Source organism: Oncorhynchus tshawytscha, linkage group LG05 (genome assembly GCF_018296145.1).
Source record: "Oncorhynchus tshawytscha isolate Ot180627B linkage group LG05, Otsh_v2.0, whole genome shotgun sequence".
Taxonomy (NCBI): domain Eukaryota; kingdom Metazoa; phylum Chordata; class Actinopteri; order Salmoniformes; family Salmonidae; genus Oncorhynchus; species Oncorhynchus tshawytscha.
In genome coordinates, this window is record NC_056433.1 from 28,669,116 (window position 1) to 28,693,468 (window position 24,353).

The 24,353-nt window shown below is 42.8% G+C and overlaps 1 protein-coding gene across 1 annotated transcript; it reads left to right on the forward strand.

Annotated features, from left to right (window-relative positions):
* Positions 1–12,341: 12,341 nt before the first annotated feature.
* asb2a.2 (ankyrin repeat and SOCS box containing 2a, tandem duplicate 2) lies at positions 12,342–20,156 on the forward strand. The gene is made up of 9 exons (XM_024420584.2): positions 12,342–12,495; positions 15,240–15,590; positions 16,754–16,923; positions 17,065–17,220; positions 17,469–17,714; positions 18,200–18,371; positions 18,478–19,066; positions 19,188–19,341; positions 19,665–20,156. Exons 2-9 carry the CDS (start codon positions 15,247–15,249, stop codon positions 19,799–19,801), a joined length of 1,968 nt encoding a protein of 655 aa, XP_024276352.1. The 5' UTR covers positions 12,342–12,495; positions 15,240–15,246; the 3' UTR covers positions 19,802–20,156.
* The last annotated feature ends 4,197 nt before the right edge of the window (positions 20,157–24,353 follow it).

Here is a 24,353-nt window from a genome sequence, read left to right on the forward strand (position 1 = left end):
ACTGTGATAGAGGCCTCAAGTGTACGTGGGTGCCTGTTTGCAGGTAGCTTCAATATTGTGGGCATAGACCATAAAAAATAAGGGTTGTGGGTGATGTTTCCCAATGTTTTATTCAAACAGGCCAAGAAAGATAACACTACTTCAACTATTTTAACATAAATAACAGTTTATTTTAACTGGCTCAATATACTGTCTTTATACAGTACTTTAGAAATAATTCATACCCCTTGACTTATTATACATTTTGTTGTGTTACAGGCTGAATTGAAAATGGATTTAAAAAACTTTGACATCTCACCCATCCCAAATGTTAATTTCCACAAGGTGTGCAGCTTCAGTGTCTATAGATATATTTGTCAGATGTTACTATGGATTACTGAAGTATAATTACGAGAATTTAATATTTGTCAAAGGTTTTATTGACAATTACATGAAGTTGATGCAACAAGTCAATATTTGCTGTGTTGACCCTTCTTTTTCAAGACCTCTGCAATCCACCCTGGCATGCTGTCAATTAACTTCTGGGCCACATCCTGACTGATGGCAGCCCATTCTTGCATAATCAATGCTTGGAGTTTGTCAGAATTTGTGGGTTTTTGTTTGTCCACCTGCTTCTTGAGGATTGACCACAAGTTCTCAATGGGATTAAGGTCTGAGAAGTTTCCTGGCCATGAACCCAAAATATCAATGTTTTGTTCCCCGAGCCACTTAGTTATCACTTTTTCCTTATGGCAAGGTGCTCCATCATGCTGGAAAAGGCATTGTTCATCACCAAACTGTTCCTGGATGGTTGGGAGAAGTTGCTCTCGGAGGATGTGTTGGTACCATTCTTTATTCATGGATGTGTTCTTAGGCAAAATTGTGAGTGAGCTCACTCCCTTGGCTGAGAAGCAACCCCACACGTGAATGGTCTCAGGATGCTTTACTGTTGGCATGACATAGGACTGATGGTAGCACTCACCTTGTCTTCTCTGGACAAGCTTTTTTCTGGATACCCCAAACAATCGGAAAGGGGATTCATCAGAGAAAATGACTTTACCCCAGTCCTCAGCAGTCCAATCCCTGTACCTTTTGTAGAATATCAGTCTGTCCCTGATGTTTGTCCTGGAGAGAAGTGGCTTATTTGCTGCCCTTCTTGACACCAGGACATCATCCAAAAGTCTATGCCTCACTGTGAGTGCAGATGCACTCACACCTGCCTGCTGCCATTCCTGAGCAAGCTCTGTACTGGTGGTGCCCCGATCCCACAGCTGAATCAACTTTAGGAGACGGTCCTGGCGCTTGCTGGACTTTCTTGGGCGCCCTGAAGCCTTCTTCACAACAATTGAACCACTCTCCTTGAAGTTCTTGATGATCCGATAAATGGTTGATTTAGGTGCGATCTTACTGGCAGCAATATCCTTGCCTGTGAAGCCCTTTTTGTGCAAAGCAATGATGACGGCACATGTTTCCTTGCAGGTAACCATGGTTGACAGAGGAAGAACAATGATTTCAAGCAGCACCCTCCTTTTGAAGCTTCCAGTCTGTTATTCGAACTCAATCAGCATGACAGCGTGATCTCCAGCCTTGTCCTCATCAACACCCACACCTGTGTTAATGAGAGAATCACTGACATGATGTCAGCTGGTCCTTTTGTGGCAGAGTTAATTTGCATGGCAAAGAGGGACTTTGCAATTAATTGCAATTCATCTGATCACTCTTCATAACATTCTGGAGTATATGCAAATTGCCATCATACAAACTGAGGCAGCAGACTTTGTGAAAATGAATATTTGCGTCATTCTCAAAACTTTTGGCCACGACTGTACACACAATACCCCATGATGACAAAGTGAAAACTATTTTTTAGAAATGTTGCACATTTATTGGAAATGAAATACAGACATACAGTATGTATTAGAGATATGAAACAGCAAAATACTAATCCTCGTTTAATTTGCATGACATTCTACTCTGATTTAGCCACTGTCTCCTGTATTCCTGACATTGGCTCTAGAAAATGACTCCTCCATATTTATTTCTCTGGCAGATAAACACGCCTCTTTCAAACAATTCAGAGTGAAAGATAGTTCAGAAGAAAACCAAGGGTTTGATCTATCTGAGCTCTTTCAGAGGAGAAATCAAAGGACATCTGACTCTGTAGTAGACTGTCAATTTTTCTTACAATTGAAAACATGTACAATCTAGATTAAGAAAGCTAAATCAAGCTACTTTTAAGATCTATCTCTGACTGGTAATCCTTCTAAATTTTGGAATGGTAGATGCACCAAAGCATACAAATTCCTCTTTTTCCCTGCCTAAGCAAGTTCTGTCTGAACTTGCTCAATGTATATCAACTAGAACTCAATTTGCATCTACTGATGGTGTTAAATTATGTTTCCTGGATATTACGAAAGTTGTCATGCAGGGGTCGATTTTGGGTCCTGTACTTTAAAATAAATGTTTACATCAACAATATCGACTTGTCTGTAAAAAATTGTAACCTGTACTTGTATGCCGATGATACTGTGGTGTTTTTGCTTTTGCCCCCACGGTTGACCAGGCTCTACCTGAACTACGGTCTGCCTTCATTGTATTAAAGAAAAACTTTATTGACCTGAAGTTAGTATTTAGTGCAGGTAAAACTAAGTATATGTTGTTCTCTGGAGCGCATAAAAATAATTCTGATGATTTAAGCATATGTACTTTGGATGGTGTCCATATTGATCGTATCCCTGCATACAAGTATTTGGGTATCTGGATAGATGAAAATCTGTCTTTTAAAAAGCATATTGACAAGTTAGTAAAGAAGCTGAGAATAAAACTTGGCTTCTTTTATAGAAATAGGTCCTGCCTCTCGATAAATGATAGAAAGCAGATTATTCAGTCAACGTTCCTATTGGTCCTTGACTATGGAGAAATCTACTGTATATGAACACAGCTGCTACTTCATTAAAGACGTTAGATGCCATTTATCATAGCGTACTGCACTTTATTACAGGTGACAATTTTAGCACTCATCACTGCATTCTCTACCAGGAAGTTGGTTGGCCCTCTTTGATATAACATAGGTTGATACTTTGCTATGTTTTCAATTGTAAAGCCCTTTTTACCAAAAGTCCCACTGTACCTAACATAAATACTAAACTTTAGATGTAAGAGTTACCACATCCGGTCTCAGGGATGGCTAACTCTGGAATTCCCTTGGGTCTCTACCGAGTTAGCTAAATCAGTTTTTACTTTTTTTGCACCTTATTTGTGGAACAATCTTCAAAATGGTGTCCATTGTGTGTGAAGAGTGAAGTTTTGGTGCCTGTAGGGCAATTCAGAATGCTAAAAGAGAACCTTTTTACCAATTAATGTGTTTGTTTTGTATGACCGTGTTTTTCTTTCTGTTTGCATTTTGTATTGATATTGATGTGTGTATTTTCTGTAATTTACGTAACGCAGGGCTCATCTGTAAAAGAGACCTTGGTCTCAGTAAAATAAAGGTAAAATAAATAAATATTGAAAACGGGTGCCAATCATTTTGACTGCTTTCTTTTCGATTACTTGCTAAACAAAATCTCTTTCTCTTAGCAATTGCATTAGTATAAAATCATATAATTTCCTAATTTTTTTGAGCATACAACATAGTTCAGTATTTGTTTGATTAATTTTATATAGTGATTTTTGCTAATCTTTATCAAGGGTGCCAATAATTATGGACCTGATTGTACATGTTGGCCTCCACCCTTCCACCCTTTAATCCAGCTGAGGGTGTCATACTCTAAAGAAGCAGCATCATGTCTCTATTTTTGTGTTCATCTTCTAGCCAACAACAACAATAACAAAACAACAATAACACATCAAACTAATAAATGTGAAAAACTTTTCATCACTTGTGCAGTGCTCTTCCTTAATTATTATGTCTACTGAATACATATTTCTTGCAGTCCACCAATCCACCTCAACTTTGCAGTTATATTGATTCTAATATACAGTACCAGTCAAACGTTTGGATACACCAACTCATTCAAGGGTTTTTCTTTATTTGTACTATTTTCTACATTATAGAATAATAATGAAGACATAAAAACGATGAAATAACACATATGGATTGATGTAGTGACCAAAAAAGTGTTAAACAAATCCGTTTTATATTTGAGATTCTTCAAAGTAGCCACCCTTTGCCTTTTTAAAAATTTATTTTACCTTTATTTAACTAGGCAAGTCAGGTAAGAACAAATTCTTATTTTCAATGACGGCCTAGGAACAGTGGGTTAACTGCCTGTTCAGGGGCAGAACTTGCAACTTTGCAGTTACTAGTCCAACACTCTAACCACTAGGCTACCCTGCCGCCTTGATGACAGCTTTGCACACTCTTGGCACTCTTGCACACTCTTGGCATTCTCTCAACCAGGTGAACCTGGAATGTTTTTCCAACTGTCTTGAAGGAGTTCCCACATATGCTGAGCACTTGTTTGCTGCTTTTTCTTCACTATGCGGTCCAACTCATCCTAAACCATCTCAATTGGGTTGAGGTCGGGTGATTGTGGAACCCAGGTCATCTGATGCAGCACTCCATCACTCTCCTTCTTGGTCAATAGACATTACACAGCCTGGAGGTGTGTTGGGTCATTGTCCTGTTGAAAAAATAAATGATAGTCCCAGTAAGCGCAAACAAGATGGGATGGCGTATCGCATCAGAATTGTGTGGTAGCCATGCTGGTTAAGTGTGCCTTGAATTCTAAATAAATCACAGACAGTGTCACCAGCAAAGCACCCCCACACTATCACACCTCCTCCTCCATGCTTCATAGTGGGAACCACACATGCAGAGATCATCCATTCACCTACTCTTTGTCTCACAAAGCCTCGACGGTTGAAGCCGAAAATCTCAAATTTGGACTCATCAGACCAAAGGACAGATTTCCACCGGTCTAATGTCCATTTCTCATGTTTATTGGCCCAAGCAAGTCTCTTCTTCTTTTTGGTATCCTTAAGTAGCAGTTTCTTTGCAGCAATTCAACCATGAAGGCCTGATTCACGCAGTCTCCTCAGAACAGTTGATGTTGAGATGTGTCTGTTACTTGAACTCTGTGAATAATTTATTTGGGCTGCAATTTCTGAGGCTGGTAACTAAAATGTATTTATCCTCTGCAACTGGTCTGCATCTCCACCAGGTAACTCCCATTTCCCCGATTATCCACTGTGCATTTACCTGTGTTTTCTATGTGTGTTGCCAGTTCGTCTTGTCTCGTTAAGTCTACCAGCATGTTTTTTCTGGTTCTCCTGTTCTCTTTAGAACCTGTTTTCTAGTTCTTCCAGTTTTGTCCTTTCTGCCTGGCCTGACCCTGAGCCTACCTGCAGTTCTGTACCATACTGACTCTGCCCTGGATGACTGACCACTCCCTGCCCTGGACTTGCCTTTGGCCTACCCCTGTGTACTCAATAAATCTCTGAGACTTAAACCATCTACCTCACGTGTCTAAATCTGGATCTCACCCTGAGTCATGATAGTAGGAACTGGCCATGACTGACCCAGCAGACTCGGACCAGCTCTGCATAACTGTCTCCTCACACAAGGAGCCAACATTGGAAAACACAAGGAGTTAATACATAACTTTATGGAAGGATTCCACACCTTGGCGGATCACCATGACCATGCCGTCTGTGTATTTTTGGAACAATTCTGCTGACTATCTATTAGGCAGACTCTCAGTAACCCCGCTACCAGTGGTGCTTCTCCCCAGCCTACCCAGGCTTCCCAAGAACCTCACTTACCTCTTCCGGAGAGCTATGCTGGGGATCCTGGAACCTGGGAGCAACAATCCACTGTTTGCCTTAGTCTGGCGGAAGTAAGGAAGGTGTTCGACTCTCTGCTCTCTGGGAGATAGGCGGCTTGGAAGCTTGTTCAACTGTCTCAAGACTCCTGTAGTGTGTCAGACTACGTGGTAGACTTTCGCACTTTAGCCCACGAGAGTGCCTGGAACCCAGAATCCCTGTTTGACACAGTTCTTAATGGATTATCGGAGGAAATGAAGGACGACCTTGCTCAAAGCCTTGACCATAAGGATCGATGGGTGACTACGGGAATGCAGTAGGAAGAGGAGGTCTGTTCCCGGGCACATGCGCCTGTCCAAGGATTTTCCCTCGCCTCCAAAGAACCACGGAAGTCTCCAACGCCTCCACTCCCTAGAGAATCTGATGTCACACGAGTTCCCTCAGAAATCATAGAAGACTATCGACTCGCCTACTCCGGTGCCAGTGCAACAGGGCAGGGCTAGATTGTCCCCTGAGGAATGTTTATGCAGACTGAGCTCTAAAAGCTGTCTGTATTGTGGAACTTCAGGACATTATATATCCACCTGTTCAGTAAAAAGCCCAGGCTTATCAGTAGGTACCAGTATGCTGGTGGGCAATATCAAATCAAATCAAATTTTATTTGTCACATACACATGGTTAGCAGATGTTAATGCGAGTGTAGCGAAATGCTTGTGAATATGTGGAGTCTTCCAGCTCCCATTACTCATACTCCTCTCCATGCTATCCTGTTGTGGGGAAACCGGTCTAAATCTCTCTTTGGGGCCGACAAGAGCTTTATGGACACTACCCTGGTGTCGTGGCTGGGTATTTCCACACAACTCCTCTCCGTTCCCATGGACACCAGAGCATTGGACAGACGCTCTATTGGCAGGGTCACCCACACTACGATTCCTATCAATCAGCGAGTGTCAGGGAATCACAGTGAGTTCATGCAGTTTCTACTCATTGAATCTCCTCATGCACCTGTGGTTTTGGGGTTGTCATAGCTCCAGAGGCACAACCCCCTGATCGACTAGGCTACGGGTTCAATCATGGGTTGGAGCCCGTTCTGCCACGCTCATTGCCTAAAGGCGGCGCAGCCCTCCTGTGGCTTTCGGTAAAGTCACAGATCTCTCTGCCGTTCTCGCAGAGTATTAAGAACTCTGGGAGGTTTTCAACAAGGCCCACGCCACATGTCTTCCTCCGCATTGACTCTATGACTGCACCATTGACCTCCTCCCTGGCACTACACCGCCTCGGAGGCGGCTTTATTCCCTGTCTGGTCTGGAGACCAAGACCCTGGAAGGGTACATTGAGGACTCATCGGGGCAAGGATAATCCGTCCCTCTTCCTGCCCTGCTGTGTATTGACTACCAGGCCTTAATGACACCACGGTAAAGAACCCGCTACCACTTCACTCCTCGGCTTTCGAGCGTCTCCATGGGGCGATTGTATTCTCGAAGTTGGACCTTCGGAACGCCAACCATTTGGTTCAGATACGGGAAGGAGACGAATGGAAGACGGCCTTTAACACAGATAGTGGGCACTACGAGTATCTGGTTATGCCATTCGGATTGACCAATGCTCCCGCAGTGTTCTAGGCTCTGGTCAATGTGCTCCGTGACATGTTGGATCATTTTGTGTTTGTCTACCTTGACCACATTCTTGTCTTTTCCCGTTCGGTTCAGGAGCATGTTCTCCACCTCCGACAAGTCCTCCATCGCTTCCTGGAGAACCAGTTGTTTGTCAAGGCTGTTTAGAGTGAAATTCATCGCTCCACTATCTCCTTTCTGGGTTACGTTATCGCTGCCCATGAACATTCAGATGGATCCGGACAAGGTGAGAGCGGTGGTGTAGTGGCCCCAACCCACATCGAGAGTGCAGCTGCAACATTTCCTGGGATTAGCTGCACCTCTGTGCTTTCCTTTCCTATTGTCTTAATCCCGCGGAGAGGAACTATGGGGTTGGTAACCAGGAACTTCTTGCGGTCAAGGTGGCACTGGAGGAATGCTATAAGGGGCAGAACATCCATTCCTAGTGTGGACACAGCACAATAATCTGGAGTTCGCCCGGAACACCCTTCCCTGCTTGGCCACTGGTCTCTCGCCCTTCGGGTGCTCCGTGGGTTATCACCCCCCGGCCCAGATGTTCATCCGCCGCTGTCGGCCTACCTGGAAGAGAGCCTAGTCCAGTCTTCTTAAGACCACCTTCAGGTATCGTTGACAAGCAGACCCCCACCGAACCCCGGCTCCTCGCTATCATTTCGGACAGAGGGTATGGCTGTCTACTCTGGATCTGCCCCTCCGGGTGGAGTCCCGCTAACTTTTCCCTCAAATCATTGGCCCTTTCCCTATCTCTAAAATCCTTGGTCCCTCTGCTGTTCATCTTCTGTTGCACCGCACTCTCTGTATCCATGATACGCTTCATGTGTCCAAGATAAAATCTGTGTCTCATTGTCTTCTGATGCCAGTTCGTCTGGTCTCATCAAGCCTACCAGCGTGTTTTTTTCCAATTCTCCTGTTCTCTTTAGTCCCTGTTTTCTAATTGTTCTGGTTTTGACCTTTCTGCCTGCCCTGACCCTGAGCCTGCCTGCCGTTCTGTACCGTACTGACTCTGCTCTGGATGACTAATCTCTGCCTGCCCTGGACCTGCCTTTGGCCTACTCATGTGTACTCAATAAATCTCTGAGACTTGAACCATCTGCCTCACGTGTCTGCATCTGGGTCTCACCCTGAGTCCAAGATAAATACAAAATTTAGATTTTGGAAATTGGCTACTACATGATTCCATATGTGTTATTTCATAGTTTTGAGGTCTTCACTATTATTCTACAATGTAGAAAATAGTAAAAAACCCTGGAATGAGTAGATGTGTCCAAAATTTGATAGTAAAGTTGCATTAAATACAATACACTATCATCTTGTGTTATTTTGATACTGTATTTTAACATTTAATTAACAAAAAATAAAACATTAAGATGTATTGATGGCATAGCCTATGTCTTCACATCCCAGAGCTAATACTTGGTGGAAGCACCTTTTTTAGCTGTTACTGCTGTGAATCATTTTGGATAAGATTCTACCAAACTTGCACAAATCTAAGGGCAACATGTATCCATTATTTTTGTCAAAATTGCTCAAGCTCACTAAATTTAAACAAATGATTTGGTTGGAAATCGTTGATGGACGGCAATATTCAAACCATGTCTCTGATTTTCAAGCAGGACAAAATATTATAGCATATAGTGGTATTGTACAACTGAGGTAAGTGTCTAGTCACAGTGAAACTTAATTTCCATTTAGTTTTAGTGATGAACAAGACTTGGAAGTGTGGCAACAGAACACAGTATGGGAAGAAAAGTTTCAGCACACCTGTTCCCACGAACTGATGCTTTTTTAATCCAAATAGACAACATTGATTAGTGTTCGTGTGTGGAAGACCAACAGGTCGACATTTCATAGTGCCGTTAAGCTGAGACATTGTAACGTTGGCAAATCTGCTGGTACTCAAGATGTACAGTACAATACAGCAGCATCTATCTTCAGAGCTTGTGCTGTTAGGTGATCTAAACTGGGACATGCTTAACACCCCAGCCATCCTACAATCTAAGCTTGATGCCCTCAATCTCTTTTTTTTAAATTTTTTATTTTTTATTTAAATTTTTAATTTCCAAATAAATTCATAAAAAATCCTACAATGTGATTTTCTGGAAAAAAAATCTCATTTTGTCTGTCATAGTTGAAGTGTACCTATGATGTATATTACAGGCCTCTCTCATCTTTTTAAGTGGGAGAACTTGCACAATTGGTGGCTGACTAAATACTTTTTTTTACCCCACTGTACCATTCCAGTGTTTAATTGCTATATTGTAATTATCTCGCCACTATGGCCTATTTATTGCCTTACCTCCCTTATCCTACCTCATTTGCACACAATGTATATATAATTTTTCTATTGTATTATTGACTGTATTATTCCATGTGTAACTCTGTTGTTGCGCGAACCACTGCTTTTAATCAGGGCAAGGTGTCTGGTAACATGACTGAATACAAACAGTGCAGCTATTCCCTCCGCAAGGCTATCAAACAAGCTAAGGGCCAGTACAGAGACAAAGTAGAATCTCAATTCAACGGCTCAGACACAAGAGGCATGTGGCAGGGTCTACAGTCAATCACGGACTACAGGAAGAAACCCAGCCCAGTCACGGACCAGGATGTCTTGCTCCCAGGCAGACTAAATAACTTTTTGCCCGCTTTGAGGACAATACAGTGCCACTGACACGGCCTGCAACGAAAACATGCGGTCTCTCCTTCACTGCAGCCGAAGTGAGTAAGACATTTAAACGTGTTAACCCTCGCAAGGCTGCAGGCCCAGACGGCATCCCCAGCCGCGCCCTCAGAGCATGCGCAGACCAGCTGGCCGGTGTGTTTACGGACATATTCAACCAATCCCTATACCAGTCTGCTGTTCCCACATGCTTCAAGAGGGCCACCATTGTTCCTGTTCCCAAGAAAGCTAAGGTAACTGAGCTAAACGACTACCGCCCCGTAGCACTCACATCCGTCATCATGAAGTGCTTTGAGAGACTAGTCAAGGACCATATCACCTCCACCCTACCTGACACCCTTGACCCACTCCAATTTGCTTACCGCCCAAATAGGTCCACAGACGATGCAATCTCAACCACACTGCACACTGCCCTAACCCATCTGGACAAGAGGAATACCTATGTGAGAATGCTGTTCATCGACTACAGCTCGGCATTCAACACCATAGTACCCTCCAAGCTCGTCATCAAGCTCGAGACCCTGGGTCTCGACCCCGCCCTGTGCAACTGGGTACTGGACTTCCTGACGGGCCGCCCCCAGGTGGTGAGGGTAGGCAACAACATCTCCTCCCCGCTGATCCTCAACACTGGGGCCCCACAAGGGTGCGTTCTGAGCCCTCTCCTGTACTCCCTGTTCACCCACGACTGCGTGGCCATGCACGCCTCCAACTCAATCATCAAGTTTGCGGACGACACAACAGTGGTAGGCTTGATTACCAACAACGACGAGACGGCCTACAGGGAGGAGGTGAGGGCCCTCGGAGTGTGGTGTCAGGAAAATAACCTCACACTCAACGTCAACAAAACTAAGGAGATGATTGTGGACTTCAGGAAACAGCAGAGGGAACACCCCCATCCACATCGATGGAACAGTAGTGGAGAGGGTAGCAAGTTTTAAGTTCCTCGGCATACACATCACAGACAAACTGAATTGGTCCACTCACACAGACAGCATCGTGAGGAAGGCGCAGCAGCGCCTCTTCAACCTCAGGAGGCTGAAGAAATTCGGCTTGTCACCAAAAGCACTCACAAACTTCTACAGATGCACAATCGAGAGCATCCTGGCGGGCTGTATCACCGCCTGGTATGGCAACTGCACCGCCCTCAACCGTAAGGCTCTCCAGAGGGTAGTGAGGTCTGCACAACGCATCACCGGGGGCAAACTACCTGCCCTCCAGGACACCTACACCACCCGATGCTACAGGAAGGCCATAAAGATCATCAAGGACATCAACCACCCGAGCCACTGCCTGTTCACCCCGCTGTCATCCAGAAGGCGAGGTCAGTACAGGTGCATCAAAGCTGGGACCGAGAGACTGAAAAACAGCTTCTATCTCAAGGCCATCAGACTGTTAAACAGCCACCACTAACATTGAGTGGCTACTGCCAACACACTGTCAATGACACTGACTCTACTCCAGCCACTTTAATCATGGGAATTGATGGGAAATGATGTAAATATATCACTAGCCACTTTAAACAATGCTACCTTATATAATGTTACTTACCCTACATTATTCATCTCATATGCATACGTAGATACTGTACTCTATATCATCGACTGCATCCTTATGTAATACATGTATCACTAGCCACTTTAACTATGCCACTTGGTTTACATACTCATCTCATATGTATATACTGTACTCGATATCATCTACTGTATCTTGCCTATGCTGCTCTGTACCATCACTCATTCATATATCCTTATGTACATATTCTTTATCCCCTTACACTGTGTATAAGACAGTAGTTTTTTTTTTTGGAATTGTTAGTTAGATTACTTGTTCGTTATTACTGCATTGTCGGAACTAGAAGCACAAGCATTTCGCTACACTCGCATTAACATCTGCTAACCATGTGTATGTGACAAATAAAATTTGATTTGATTGATTTGATTTGATTTGTTTGTGTCGCACTGCTTTGCTTTATCTTGGCCAGCTCACAGTTGTAAATGAGAACTTGTTCTCAACTAGCCTACCTGGTTAAATAAAGGTGAAATAAAAAATATATAAAAAATTTAAAATTGACAGCCTTGGGAGAAACCTGGGCCTTTCTCCACAATAGTGTGTGTTTTGCACAAGTTCATGTTTGGTTTCCCCCGTTCTCTAGGCACTTTAAGTGTCAGCATCAACCGTGCCATATCTGAAGTAGGGCATTCCTATTCTGAGCGACACATGGAAGCAAAGTTTGCCATCAAGGGTCAGCTTTTCAAAGAATGAAATCAAGACCCCCTTTGGAATATGTCAATAACATTGAGCTGCTGCTTTTTCTCCATTCGCCTGGAGGACAACACAGAGTGCAGGACATTTTCAAATCCTCATCCCCTCACGAGGACTGCAATCTGATAACTGCTAGTCTACTGCTAAAGTGTTTTGACTGCACACTGCAGACACTACAAAGTAGGTATAGCATGCCAGTAGGGTTTGTATTCCTTTAACCTTACTCAAGTTGCCTTTAGCCACATTACTTTATGCTATGTTAACAGCCATGTTATTACTCAGCTGTATAGGGACAGCATGCATGCTTTCATCAATTGCACTTTACACTAAGTTGCCTTTAGCCACATGATTTTGTTTATTTGGTCACCAGCTACAATGTCATTATTAAGCTGTAACCGCAGATCCAAAGAACAATGGTACACAAAACAATGACTTTGTGGAAATGAATGGTTAAATTACTGTTTATAATTGTATACTAGCATAGTTACTGTAGAGAAATCACATCAAGACAAGCCATGAATCAACCTAAGCATGTGGTATACAGTTTATGATTCTCTCATTTCAATGTATGAAATGATTAACTAATTTGGAGGAATATGATGTAATGCGATTGGTACCGCTGTCTTACTCTATCATAACCAAAAACTAAGGACATTCTTCTCCATTAGTTTTGTTTGTTGTCGTCATAGGAGACTTAGTAAACAAATGATGTACAGCTTAAAATCAAATCTTTGTTCTCAATTAAGCTTTTGGCTAAAGTACCCTCCCGTCAGTTTGATATAGGATTACTATTGTATGATGTGCTGATTTTTGGTAAATCCCAGCACTAACACTTATCAAGAGCTTGGTTTCTAAGTTAAATGTACGGAAGAATATTAGGGCCAAGTGAAGAGATAAATAAGCAGTGATGTGATTTTATTTTTTGCATGGATAGTACTTTAAAAACTCAAAATGCTTGAAATAGTTGAAATTGAGAATAAAGTTGAAATTTTTAAATTAAGTCTAAATTAAATTTAGTGAATAAAGTTATTTTTTCTCTTCACCTGGCCCTAATACTCTTCTGTAAAAGCGTGTTAGTGCTAGGTAAAAAAAAGAAAAGTGAAATAAAATCTTATTTGTCACATGCGCCGAATACATTTTGTGTAGACCGTGAAATTCTTAGATTTAAAAAATAAAAGTGACTTTTACAAATAAAAGTAACAAGTAATTAAAGAGCAGCAGTAGAATAACATAGCGAGACTATATACAGGGGGCTACCAATACAGAGTCAATGTGCGGGGGCACCGGTTAGTTGAGGTAATATGCACATGTAGGTAGAGTTATTAAGTTGACTATGCATAGAGGATAACAACAGAGAGTAGCAGCAGTGTAAAAGAGGGGGGAATTCTACCAACCTGTAGAATGTAAATAGTCTGGGTAGCCATTTGACTAGATGTTCAGGATTCTTATGGCTTGGGGGTAGAAGCTGTTTAGAAGCCTCTTGGACTTAGACTTGGCGCTCTGCTACCGCTTGCCGTGTGGTAGCAGAGAGAACAGTTTATGACTAGGGTGGCTGGAGACTTTGACAATTTCTAGGGCCTTCCTCTGACACCGCATGGTATAGAGGTCCTGGATGACAGGAAGCTTGGCCCCAGTGATGTACTGGGCCGTACGCACTCCCCTCTGTAGGGTAGTTGCCATACCAAGCAGTGATGCAACCAGTGCCCTCAATGGTGATGCAACCAGTGCCCTAACAGGATGCCCTCAATGGTGCAGCTGTAAAACCTTCTGAGGATCTGAGGACCATGCCAAATATTTTCAGTCTCCTGAGGGGAATAGGTTTGGTCGTGCCCTCTTCGCAACTGTCTTGGTGTGCTTGTTAGTTTGTTGGTGATGTGGACACCAAGGAACTTGAAACTCTCAACCTGCTCCATTACAGCCCCGTTGATAAGAATGGGGGTGTGCTCGGTCCTCTTTTTCCTGTAGTCCACAATCATCTCCTTTGTATTGATCACATTGAGGGAGAGGATTTTGTCCTGGCACCAAACGGCCAGGTCTCTGACATCCTCCCAAAAGGCTGTCTCGTCATTGTCGGTGATCAGGCCTACCACTGTTGTGTCATCAGCAAACTTAATAATGGTGTTGGAGTCGTGCTTGACCGTGCAGTTATGAGTGAACAGGGAGTACAGGAGGGGACTGAGCATGCACCCCTGAGCGGGCCCTGTGTTGAGGATCAGCGTGGCAGATGTGTTGTTACCTACCCTTACCACCTGGGGGCGGCACGTCAGGATGCCAGGATCCAGTTGCAGAGGGAGGTGTTTATTCCCAGGGTTCTTAGCTTATTAATGAGCTTTGCGGGCACTATAGTGTTGAACGCTGAGCTGTAGTCAATGAAAATAATTCTCACATAGGTGTTCCTTTTGTCCAGGTGGGAAAGGGCAGTGTGGAGTGGGATTGAGATTGCATCATATGTGGATCTGTTACGATGGTATGCAAATTGGAGTGGGTCTAGGGTTTCTGGGATAATGGTGTTGATGTGAGCCATGACCAGCCTTTCAAAGCACTTCATGGCTACAGACGTGAGTGCTACGGGCAGTAGTCATTTAGGCTGGTTACCTTCGCTTTCTTGGGCCCAGGGACTATGGTGGTCTGTTTGAAACATGTTGGTATCCACACTATGTTCACAACACTGACTTTGCAAAAGGTTTTATCCTCAATCTTTAAACTCAAAAATGTTTTGAATTACCTCTTTGGCAATAGCACATGCAGTACATATGTCTCACAGTCTTGACATTCATATATAAATATTAAAAAATAGTTTTAGCAGTTTTACTTTGACATGCACGTCCTGTTAGTGGTATTGGTTGCATACTGAATCATGTTTTAAAAGTGTAGTTCAGTTTTAGTGAATTTCATTGTCATGACTTTTGTATCCTTGCAAATAGATCAACCATGGCTGTGGCCAGCATGTCCATGCCTGGAAGGATGGGCACACCTAGAGGTCTTGATGACTACAGTCTTTACAGCGCCCTGTCAGATGAGGAGCTGATGCAGCTGGTCATTGAACGCAGCCTCACTGAGGAACACAACTCTATTAACGCCATTCAATCATCCCCACCTGTGTATTGGCAACCCAATTACCAGCCAAACCAATTTACCACCAACGAATTTATGACTAATGTCAGGCACCCCTCTGCAACAAGGCACATGTATGACTTTCCCAGAGCCAACCCGAACCCAGCCAACCCACCTCCAAACCCCTCACCTGCAAACCCACCTTTAGCAGACCAGATTATGTGAGTCTGTGAACCCTTTATCTTTTTTGACAATATGTATGCCAGATAGTATAAATACAGCAGGTTTATTATAATTCCAAAATGCCAAACATACAGTAGAAATCAGTTGGTGGGTGACAGCTCTCTCTAACAGGGACAGCAGTAACACAGGGGTTCCACAATGGTGTCTCCTGATGAGGCAAATGTTTACATGACATGAGATACACTGAGTGTACAAAACATTAGAAACATCTGCTCTTTCCATGACATAGCCTGACCAGGGGAAAGCTATGATCCCTCATTGATGTCACCTTTTAACCTTTAGAGTCGATTGACACACCGGTGCGTCATTCTAAGTTATATAACAAAAACATCCCAGCAGTTTTTTTTGCATTGGATGCGTCTCAATCCACTTAATCCAATTGCACTTCCGCATCTGCGGCGAAAGGTGGGAGAGCTAGAGCGGTGTCACACCATGAGACATTCACGAAAATGTGTCTTCTCACAAAAATGCCTGTAGCATCTGAACGGTTTGACCTACAAACTATGGAAAGGGAAGACTCTCATGAACACGATGGTGTTCTCCGTTTTGTTCTAAAATTCAGACAATTGAGACATGGATTGTGTATGTTGGGCCATTCAGAGGGGGAATGGGAAAGATAAAAGATTTAAGTGCCTTTGAACAGTGTATGGTAGTAGGTGCCAAGCGCACCGGTTTGAGTGTAGAGTCCATGTCCCGACGAATTGAATTGAGGCTGTTCTGATAAAAGAGGGTGCAACTCAATATTAGGAAGGTGTTCCTAATATTTTGTACACTCAGTGTACACTGACCATACCAAACATTAGGAACACCTTTCTCATATTGAGTTGCACCCCCCCTTTTGCCCGCAGAACAGCCTCAATTCGTCATGGACTCTACACGGTGTCGAAAGCTTTCCACAGGGATGCTAGCACATGTTGACTCCAATGCTTCGCACAAACGTTGGCTGGATGTCCTATGGGTGGTGGACCATTCAAGATACACACAGGAAACTGTTGAGTATAAAAACCCAGCAGCGTTGCACTTCTTGACACAAACTGGTGCACCTGGCACCTACTACCATACCCCATTCAAAGGCACTTACATTTTTTAACTTGCCAACATTTTATGACCATTTTCCCCTTAATCTTTGTCTATGCCTTAGAGATGTGAGACCCCTGGTGCCTGTGATTGAGAATGGTGATTTAAAGGCCTTAAAAGAAATAGTGAAATGCAATCCAAAGAGTCTCTTTGTACCAAATGAGGATGGATGGATTTCTCTACACGAAGCTGCATATTACGGTCAAGAAGAATGCCTCAAGATTATATTAAGAGGTGAGGGTGAAACAAAGAAAAGTGTAATTGAGAATGGTTTCTAGTTTTTAAACTATTTTATCTTCCTGAATTTCAGGAAGACCCTTTATCAGTACATGCTGATTGTTTTTAACGTGCTTGGGTCTGTTATATTTCCCACAGCCCATCCTGGGATAGTGAACACATGTGGTACATGCAATCAGACCCCACTTCTTTTGGCTGCCATCTTTCACCATGTGAATTGTGTGGAGTGCCTTCTAGACAGAGGTGCAAATCCCAACATTGCCAATAACGACGGAGAAACACCACTCTTGAAAGGTAAATAACTGACTTCAAAGCTGTTCTGTCAAGAGGTTCAATAGTGAACAGTGTGATATGAAACGCAGCCAAGTTGTCTGTATGACTCAACTCTGTGTTAGCTCTGGGGTGAATACAAGTTTTGAGGTCTCAAGCTAGGTTACTGGTTATACCGGTGAAGTCCACCACTGTTATACAATCAGTTTATGTTTTACAAACAGCAAATCCAACCAAAGTTATCTGTGTTGTTTCTCACATTCCGTTTTCAGCTTGTGGGAAGCCCAATGCAGAGATTGTAGACCACCTCCTAAAGTATGGAGCCTCAGTGCACAAGGCTTGCGTTCAGGGTCTGACACCTCTCCATGAAGCAGCCGGGCATGATAACGTGGAAATTTGCCAGATGTTGTTGGATGCCGGTGCCAAGCTTAATGCAGCCAATATCTACGGGATAGACCCTTTCTTTACGGCAGCACAGAACGGGAGAGTGGAGGTGTTGTCTTTCCTGATCAGCAAAGGTAAAGTTTTCAAATTTTGACAACCAACTTTAAGATTATTTTAATTGATTATATTAAATAAGCAATATCACTTTATCCATCCTCAAATCATGTCAATAATGTCCAAAGTCATGCAACAGGTCATGACAAGCCCTTATTGAATACACTTTTGGGAATGCATGACCCTTTATGACTTTGAACGGCACAGTGTCTGTGTGCGAACACATACAATTGTTGATCCATTAAATAGTCCCAATGGCATGAAAATGAAATCCTACAACCCAAACTGAACCTGAAAATGGCTTCTATGTTCAAAACCTATTGGGTTTCCTAGTATCGGATGCCTATATCTTGAAGAAAGTATTCCATTCCTTACAACGCCATGAATAGATTAAAAAATAACCATTAAGCATCCAGACAATCTGTTGCTGGTGGTGTTACAGTGTTGCCACTTTTCCAGTATTTCAACATTGTATTCGTTTAGACTATTTTCCTGTGTATTGTAGGGGTTGATATGAACTGCCAGGCATGTGATGGGGCAACACCCTTGTACGAGTCAAGTAAGAATGGTCACAAGGAAGTTGTGGAACTGCTTCTATCTCAGAAAGCAGATGCAAACCGAGCAACCAAGTCTGGCCTCCTGCCTCTTCATGTTGCTGTCCAGAAAGGACATTTTGAGTGAGTGCAGTGAATTAATTGATTGGTTAATTCAAAGCATTGATTTCTCTTTAAAAATATATATAATTTAAGTGTGAAAAGTGATATCTTTGCTTCCCTTTTGTAGCATTGTATCCATGCTGATCCCTGCCACAAGTAAGGCCAAAGTTCAATGCAGTGGCATCAGTCCCCTCCACCTGGCTGCTGAGCACAACAGGGACTGGATTCTAGAAGTGCTTATCAAGGGAGGATATGACGTCAATCTCCAGCTGGCAGAAGACCGATCCAAAATGTATGAGGACCGTCGCAGCACAGCGCTCTACTTCGCTGTTGCCAACAACAACCTAGAGGCTGCAGAAATGCTTCTGGAGGCCGGCGCTAACCCCAACCTTGACATGTTCAACCCTCTTCTTATCGCTGTGAGGCGGGGTTGCATGGAAATGATCACAGTGCTGGTGGAGCATGGAGCTAACATGAACGCGTCCATCCTCACACACCCCTGCTCCTTCCCGGCAGTAGTCATGCTCGGTATGAAGTATTCACAAATCCTGAAGTATCTGATGGACAATGGCTGCGATGCCCTTTCCTGTTTCGACTGCACATATGGCAGCAAGCCACACCCACCCCTGAAAACTTTAAGTAGAGGCAGAGGCTTCACCGAAACTTTGCGCTACGCTACCGATGAGGACGAAGCTCCAATCAACATGTACATCCAGGTAGGTTGGGTTAATATGCAATACAGACAGTTTGCTGGTCTATTAGTTTCCAATTCCATCTCAGCTCAATACACCTATTATTGGCTGTTCTTTGAATCCAATTTGAACCCTTTATTTTCAGTTCTGTGAGATGATCAACGATCCAACGATAAGTTGCTGGGCTGGACCCATCATAGACACGCTCCTGGATTATGTTGGCCATGTGAAACTTTGCTCCAGGCTGATTGAGCACCTGGATAGCAACCATGACTGGGCAGGGATCAAAGTGAAAGCAAGTAAGTGAGCTTATGACAGCGATCTCCACTAATAACAGAGCTATACATATAATCATTAGGGTCTGTGTTCACTTAGGGTCAATTACCTTGAGAAATTAGCATGTATCGCAAAGTTTCATGCAAATTAAGCATGGGTGTCAATGGGATATGTCTGCATGATGTCAGGTTGCTCATGAGTATTTATTTTCTAAGGTTATGCCCTTATTTTTGTACTGTTGCATACTTGTTACCTTGACTATTCCCATGTGTGTTAACCAGATAAATATGTTGCTCTCCAATCGCACAGTCCCTTTAATAAGCAACTTCTTTGCACTTTCTTTCAGTGCCACCATATTCACTGATGAAGCTGTGTAGGCTGAAGATCCGTCAGCAGGTTGGAATCCCCAGACTGAGGCACATTGACACCCTGCCCCTCCCACCAATACTAATCAAGTTCCTTAACTATAAAAAGGGAGATTGACTGAGTGTCTAAAATCTATTTTTCATTTGTCGATTCCATGACTCGTCTCCAATTTTAATTTTTTTTTATATTGTATAAGCCAAATGAGATGAAGAGGGAATGTATCTTTGCCCAGTTGCATGCTGTTTAATAGGCTTGATTTGATATTACAATGGCAAGAGTAACATTTTAATGAACCTATTGTACATTGTATGTATACATTTAATATTTTAGAGGTACACTCTTAGCATCTTTTTTCTATCTAGAACCTTAAAGGGTTCTTTTTTCTATCTATAACCTTCCCCGGCTGTCCCCATAGCAGAACCCTTTAAAGAACCCTTTTTGGTTGCAGGAAGAACCCTTTTGGTTCCATGTAGAACCCTTTCTACAGAGGGTTTTACCTGTAACCCAAAAGGGTTCTACCTGGAACCAAAAGAGATTATCCTATGGGGACATCCAAAGAACCATTTTGGAACCCTTTTTTCTAAGTGTAGAATCCTTGGGTTTGGTTAGCAACAGCCACACTGACTCTTATGGCCTACTAAATTCATGTTTACCCGGCACAGTGAGATTTTTTTTTACACTAAAAGAAAGTGAAATTGCTTCGTAGATGAATGAAGCACAGCTTGGAACGCTTCTTGGGCAATCAGAACAAATTATCAATACGGAACCATCTGTTTTTTAATTGAAGTGATATAGTTATTTGTATTGTGTAGGTTGGTTGGTTGCCATAGGCGGGTGGAGCTATTTCAGTGGTTTATTTAAACTTTAAAAAAATAAAAAATTGACTGAAGTAAAATTATTGATGGATACTGCAGATTGACAGATGTATTATGACACATGCAATGCTAAATGCTATCACCAGTGCTTGCTTAAAGCATTAAAGCACAGCCATACAATGTCTAAAAACAAAAACTGTAAACAAAGTCTTAACATTTTGTTTAAAAAGTCAATTATTTTATTTGATCTACTACAGTAGTTGAGGGCAGAGTCGACGTGCATCAGGCTGTATATATCTGGTGTTCAAACAATGTAAAATGAAATTAAATTATAGTTTTGATGTTGATTGGGAACTTGTAGAAAATGTAGTCTGTGTTTTGTATTTGGAAAAAATAAAAAAATAAACAAGGTTGAGCATCTGAAAATGAGTTTGTTTTATGTGTCTGTGTGTGCTTATGACATCATGTAAAAGAGGGGCGGAACAAGAATAAGGGGAAGCCTTCAGACCAAGTTGACCTTTGACCAACTCAGGTAAACAACTTACATAGCATCATCTTGTACATCATATTGACCTTTTCTTTGAAGTAAACTTTCAAACATTATCCCTTATTATAATTCAGATGAAGTCTTAGAAATGCATAGCTCGACTAAACACTATTCGAAATTGTAAGGATCGACACTGGAGTTGACAAGCAAGTTCAGGGAGTGAACATTTACTGGAAAATGGACATCAAACCAAAACAAGAACAGTGTATGGACAGGGGGAACGAAACGACATAAAGACAATAATGCTGACACGGGGAACCAACTGAAGAACAGACAGATATAGAAGGGCAATCAATAAAGTAATGGTGTCCAGGTGAGTCCAATATTGCGCAGCTGCATGTAATGATGGTTACAGGTGTGCGTAATGAAGGGCAGCCTGGCGCCCTCGAGTGCCAGAGGGGAGAGCGGGAGCAGGCGTGACAGAAATACCATCGTGAAGTATTTCAGGAATGTCTCGTGTCAGCTTGGGAGACACAAACAAGTTTGCTAACACTTCCTAAGTTACCCGTTATGTAATGCATTATAAATACATTATTGATATTTATGCATGTATAAAGGTGAGTTTGTTTTAAAGAACTATTAGTGCAATATAGGACTTGCTATGAAGCTGTTTTGCAATAACTTGATCTGTTGAGCCAGTCCTTGCAATCAGTTTCATCTCGAATAATGGCTTTATTCTCCAGACTCCAAGCAGCAAACCAAGTGGCAGGGTGGCCAATAATATATCAAACAAGAACTGTGACTTTTAGCATCGGTTATGTTGCCTGTAGCATCATTTCCTGTTTTTCATATCATCATTCTAATAAATGTGTTCATTGTTACAGGTGGAGTTTCAGTTTTTAAGAACCGGGTTACACCTTGCCTGAATTGATTCTGGGAAATGCTTCTCTATGCAAGCTTCAAACATCCTACCCAATTAACAATAGTTGGTCCCACAGTCACCACCTCTTTGCATATTAAGGCTACCCAGCAATGGGTTTCACCACGGTGGTTCCTTTACTGCTAGTATGCAAGGTTCATCTGGCACCAGTGTGTTCTTGGTTAGCACCCAGTTTCAAAACGCCTTGATCACACTGACAGCGTCTTTGCATTTTGGTACACCAGAAGTACATTCATTTCCAATCGAACGCTGTGTTTGCCTTGCAGCATTGCAATGCAGAGGCAGTTGAAGTGCGTTATGTGTGGTGCATATATTGGATTTATCGAACATATGCATCAAACTGTATGCATAGAATGCTTGACAGAAATGGTAGCAGAAGGAGATTGTTGAACTTTTGTTGCACACATCCAGATGATAATCCGTACCATTTTGCACAATGACACTGTCGGTGTGATTGAGGGGTAACACTTTTACTATGGTTGTTGAAACAGTGCCTGATCTCAAAATCTCATTATCTGTGGTTGTTGACCCCAGTTGACCCTCAAGGACAGGTTTTGCTATGGATGCTTCCCATCCATGTACTTTTGGGGGATTTTCAGGCTCATTGTCTGCTGTTCATTGGTTTACATCACGGCTAATTGGTTTGTAGGTAGCCAGTGGTGAAAAGTACTTAATTAAAAATACTTTAAAGTACTATTTAAGTAGTTTTACAGCATGCGTGTGTAACAGTATAACTTTAGACCGTCCCCACGCCCATACCCGGGCGTGAACCAGGGACCCTCTGCACACATCAACAACAGTCACCCACGAAGCATCGTTGCCCATCGCTCCACAAAAGCCACGTCCCTTGCAGAGCAAGGGGAACTACTACTTCAAGGTCTCAGAGCAAGTGACGTCACCGATTGAAACGCTATTTAGCGCACACCGCTAACTAAGCTAGCCGTTTCACATCAGTTACACGTGATTGCGTTCTACGTACAAGCATAGATATTATTTCATCTAAACACATCAGCAAATGTTTGTATCTGGCACTCAGCGCACCATGCTTGATTGAGGAATGTCACATTATCAAATTACACTCATGCTTATAGAAGTGGCGGTCATTCATCAACACACCTTCTCATATTGTAACAATGTGAGGCACTCAGCATATCAGCATTGGCCCGGGACTTTTAGCAGGTGCCCATATCTTCCCGCATTTCGGCATGCACTATTTGGTTTTGGTATTTCATTAGGATCCCCAATAAATAGCTGTTGCAAAAGCAGCAGCTACTCTTCCTGGGGGTCCACACAAAACATGAAACATGACATAATACAGAACTTTAATAGACATGAACAGCTCAACGACAGAACGTCATAATTATTTTAAAGGCACACTTAGATTACATATCAATAAATACACAAAAACTATCTAGGTCAAATAGGGGTGAGGCGTTGTGCCATGAGGTGTTGTTTCATCTATTTTTTTAAATCAGGTTTGCTGTTTATTTGAGCAATATGAGATGGAATTAATGACTATATAATAATGTACACTTTCTTGAATTTGTTCTGGAATTGGGGACTGTGAAAAGACCCCCCCGGTGGCATGTCTGGTGGGGTAAGCGTGTGTGTCAGAGCTGTGTGTAAGTTAACCATGCAAACAATTGTGACCGACTGGCTCAAATTGGTCATACGTAGAAACATTTAAAATGGTATTCAGAGATACAGAGATACACCATGCCATATCATACACAACAGTTAAGGAACAATGGGAAAGTAATTTTTGCTTTGAAAGTTGATAAACTTGTAAACTCACTTCTGAGAAAATGGCCTTTGAATCTTTTGGTACTACTACTGGGAGAGAGGAGAGGAGGCGATAGATTCATATGAGGAGTTCATGGCTCTGTTCAAATGCAACTTTGATCATAAACCGGAGGGCAGAGAGGGGGGTGAGCGCCTACTCCAATTAAGGCAGGGGGACCAGACGGCTGCCGATGTATGCACTCACCTTCCAGACAATGGCAGCATCCAGAGGATGGAATGAGCTGGCACTTCGCACACTATTCAGAAGAGGTCTGTGCGAGGAGGTCCAGACGGAACTGGCCTTGTTGAGACGACAATCTCTCCTTGGACTCACTCATTGCGATGGCCATCTGTCTGTACTCTCATTGCTTCTCTCCTTCCTTCCTTCCTTCCTTCCTTCCTTCCTTCCTTCCTTCCTTCCTTCCTTCCTTCCTTCCTTCCTTCCTTCCTTCCTTCCTTCCTTCCTTCCTTCCTTCCTCCTTCCTTCCCTCCCTCCCTCCCTCCCTCAATGAACACTCTGGATCAGAGCCTAAACCCATGTAGGTAGGGGTCACACGCCTCCCCACGGTGGAGCAACGCAGACAGAGACAGCTGGGGCTCTGTCTGTATTGTGGTCAAGGAGGGCACCAGTTCCAGTGGTGTCCG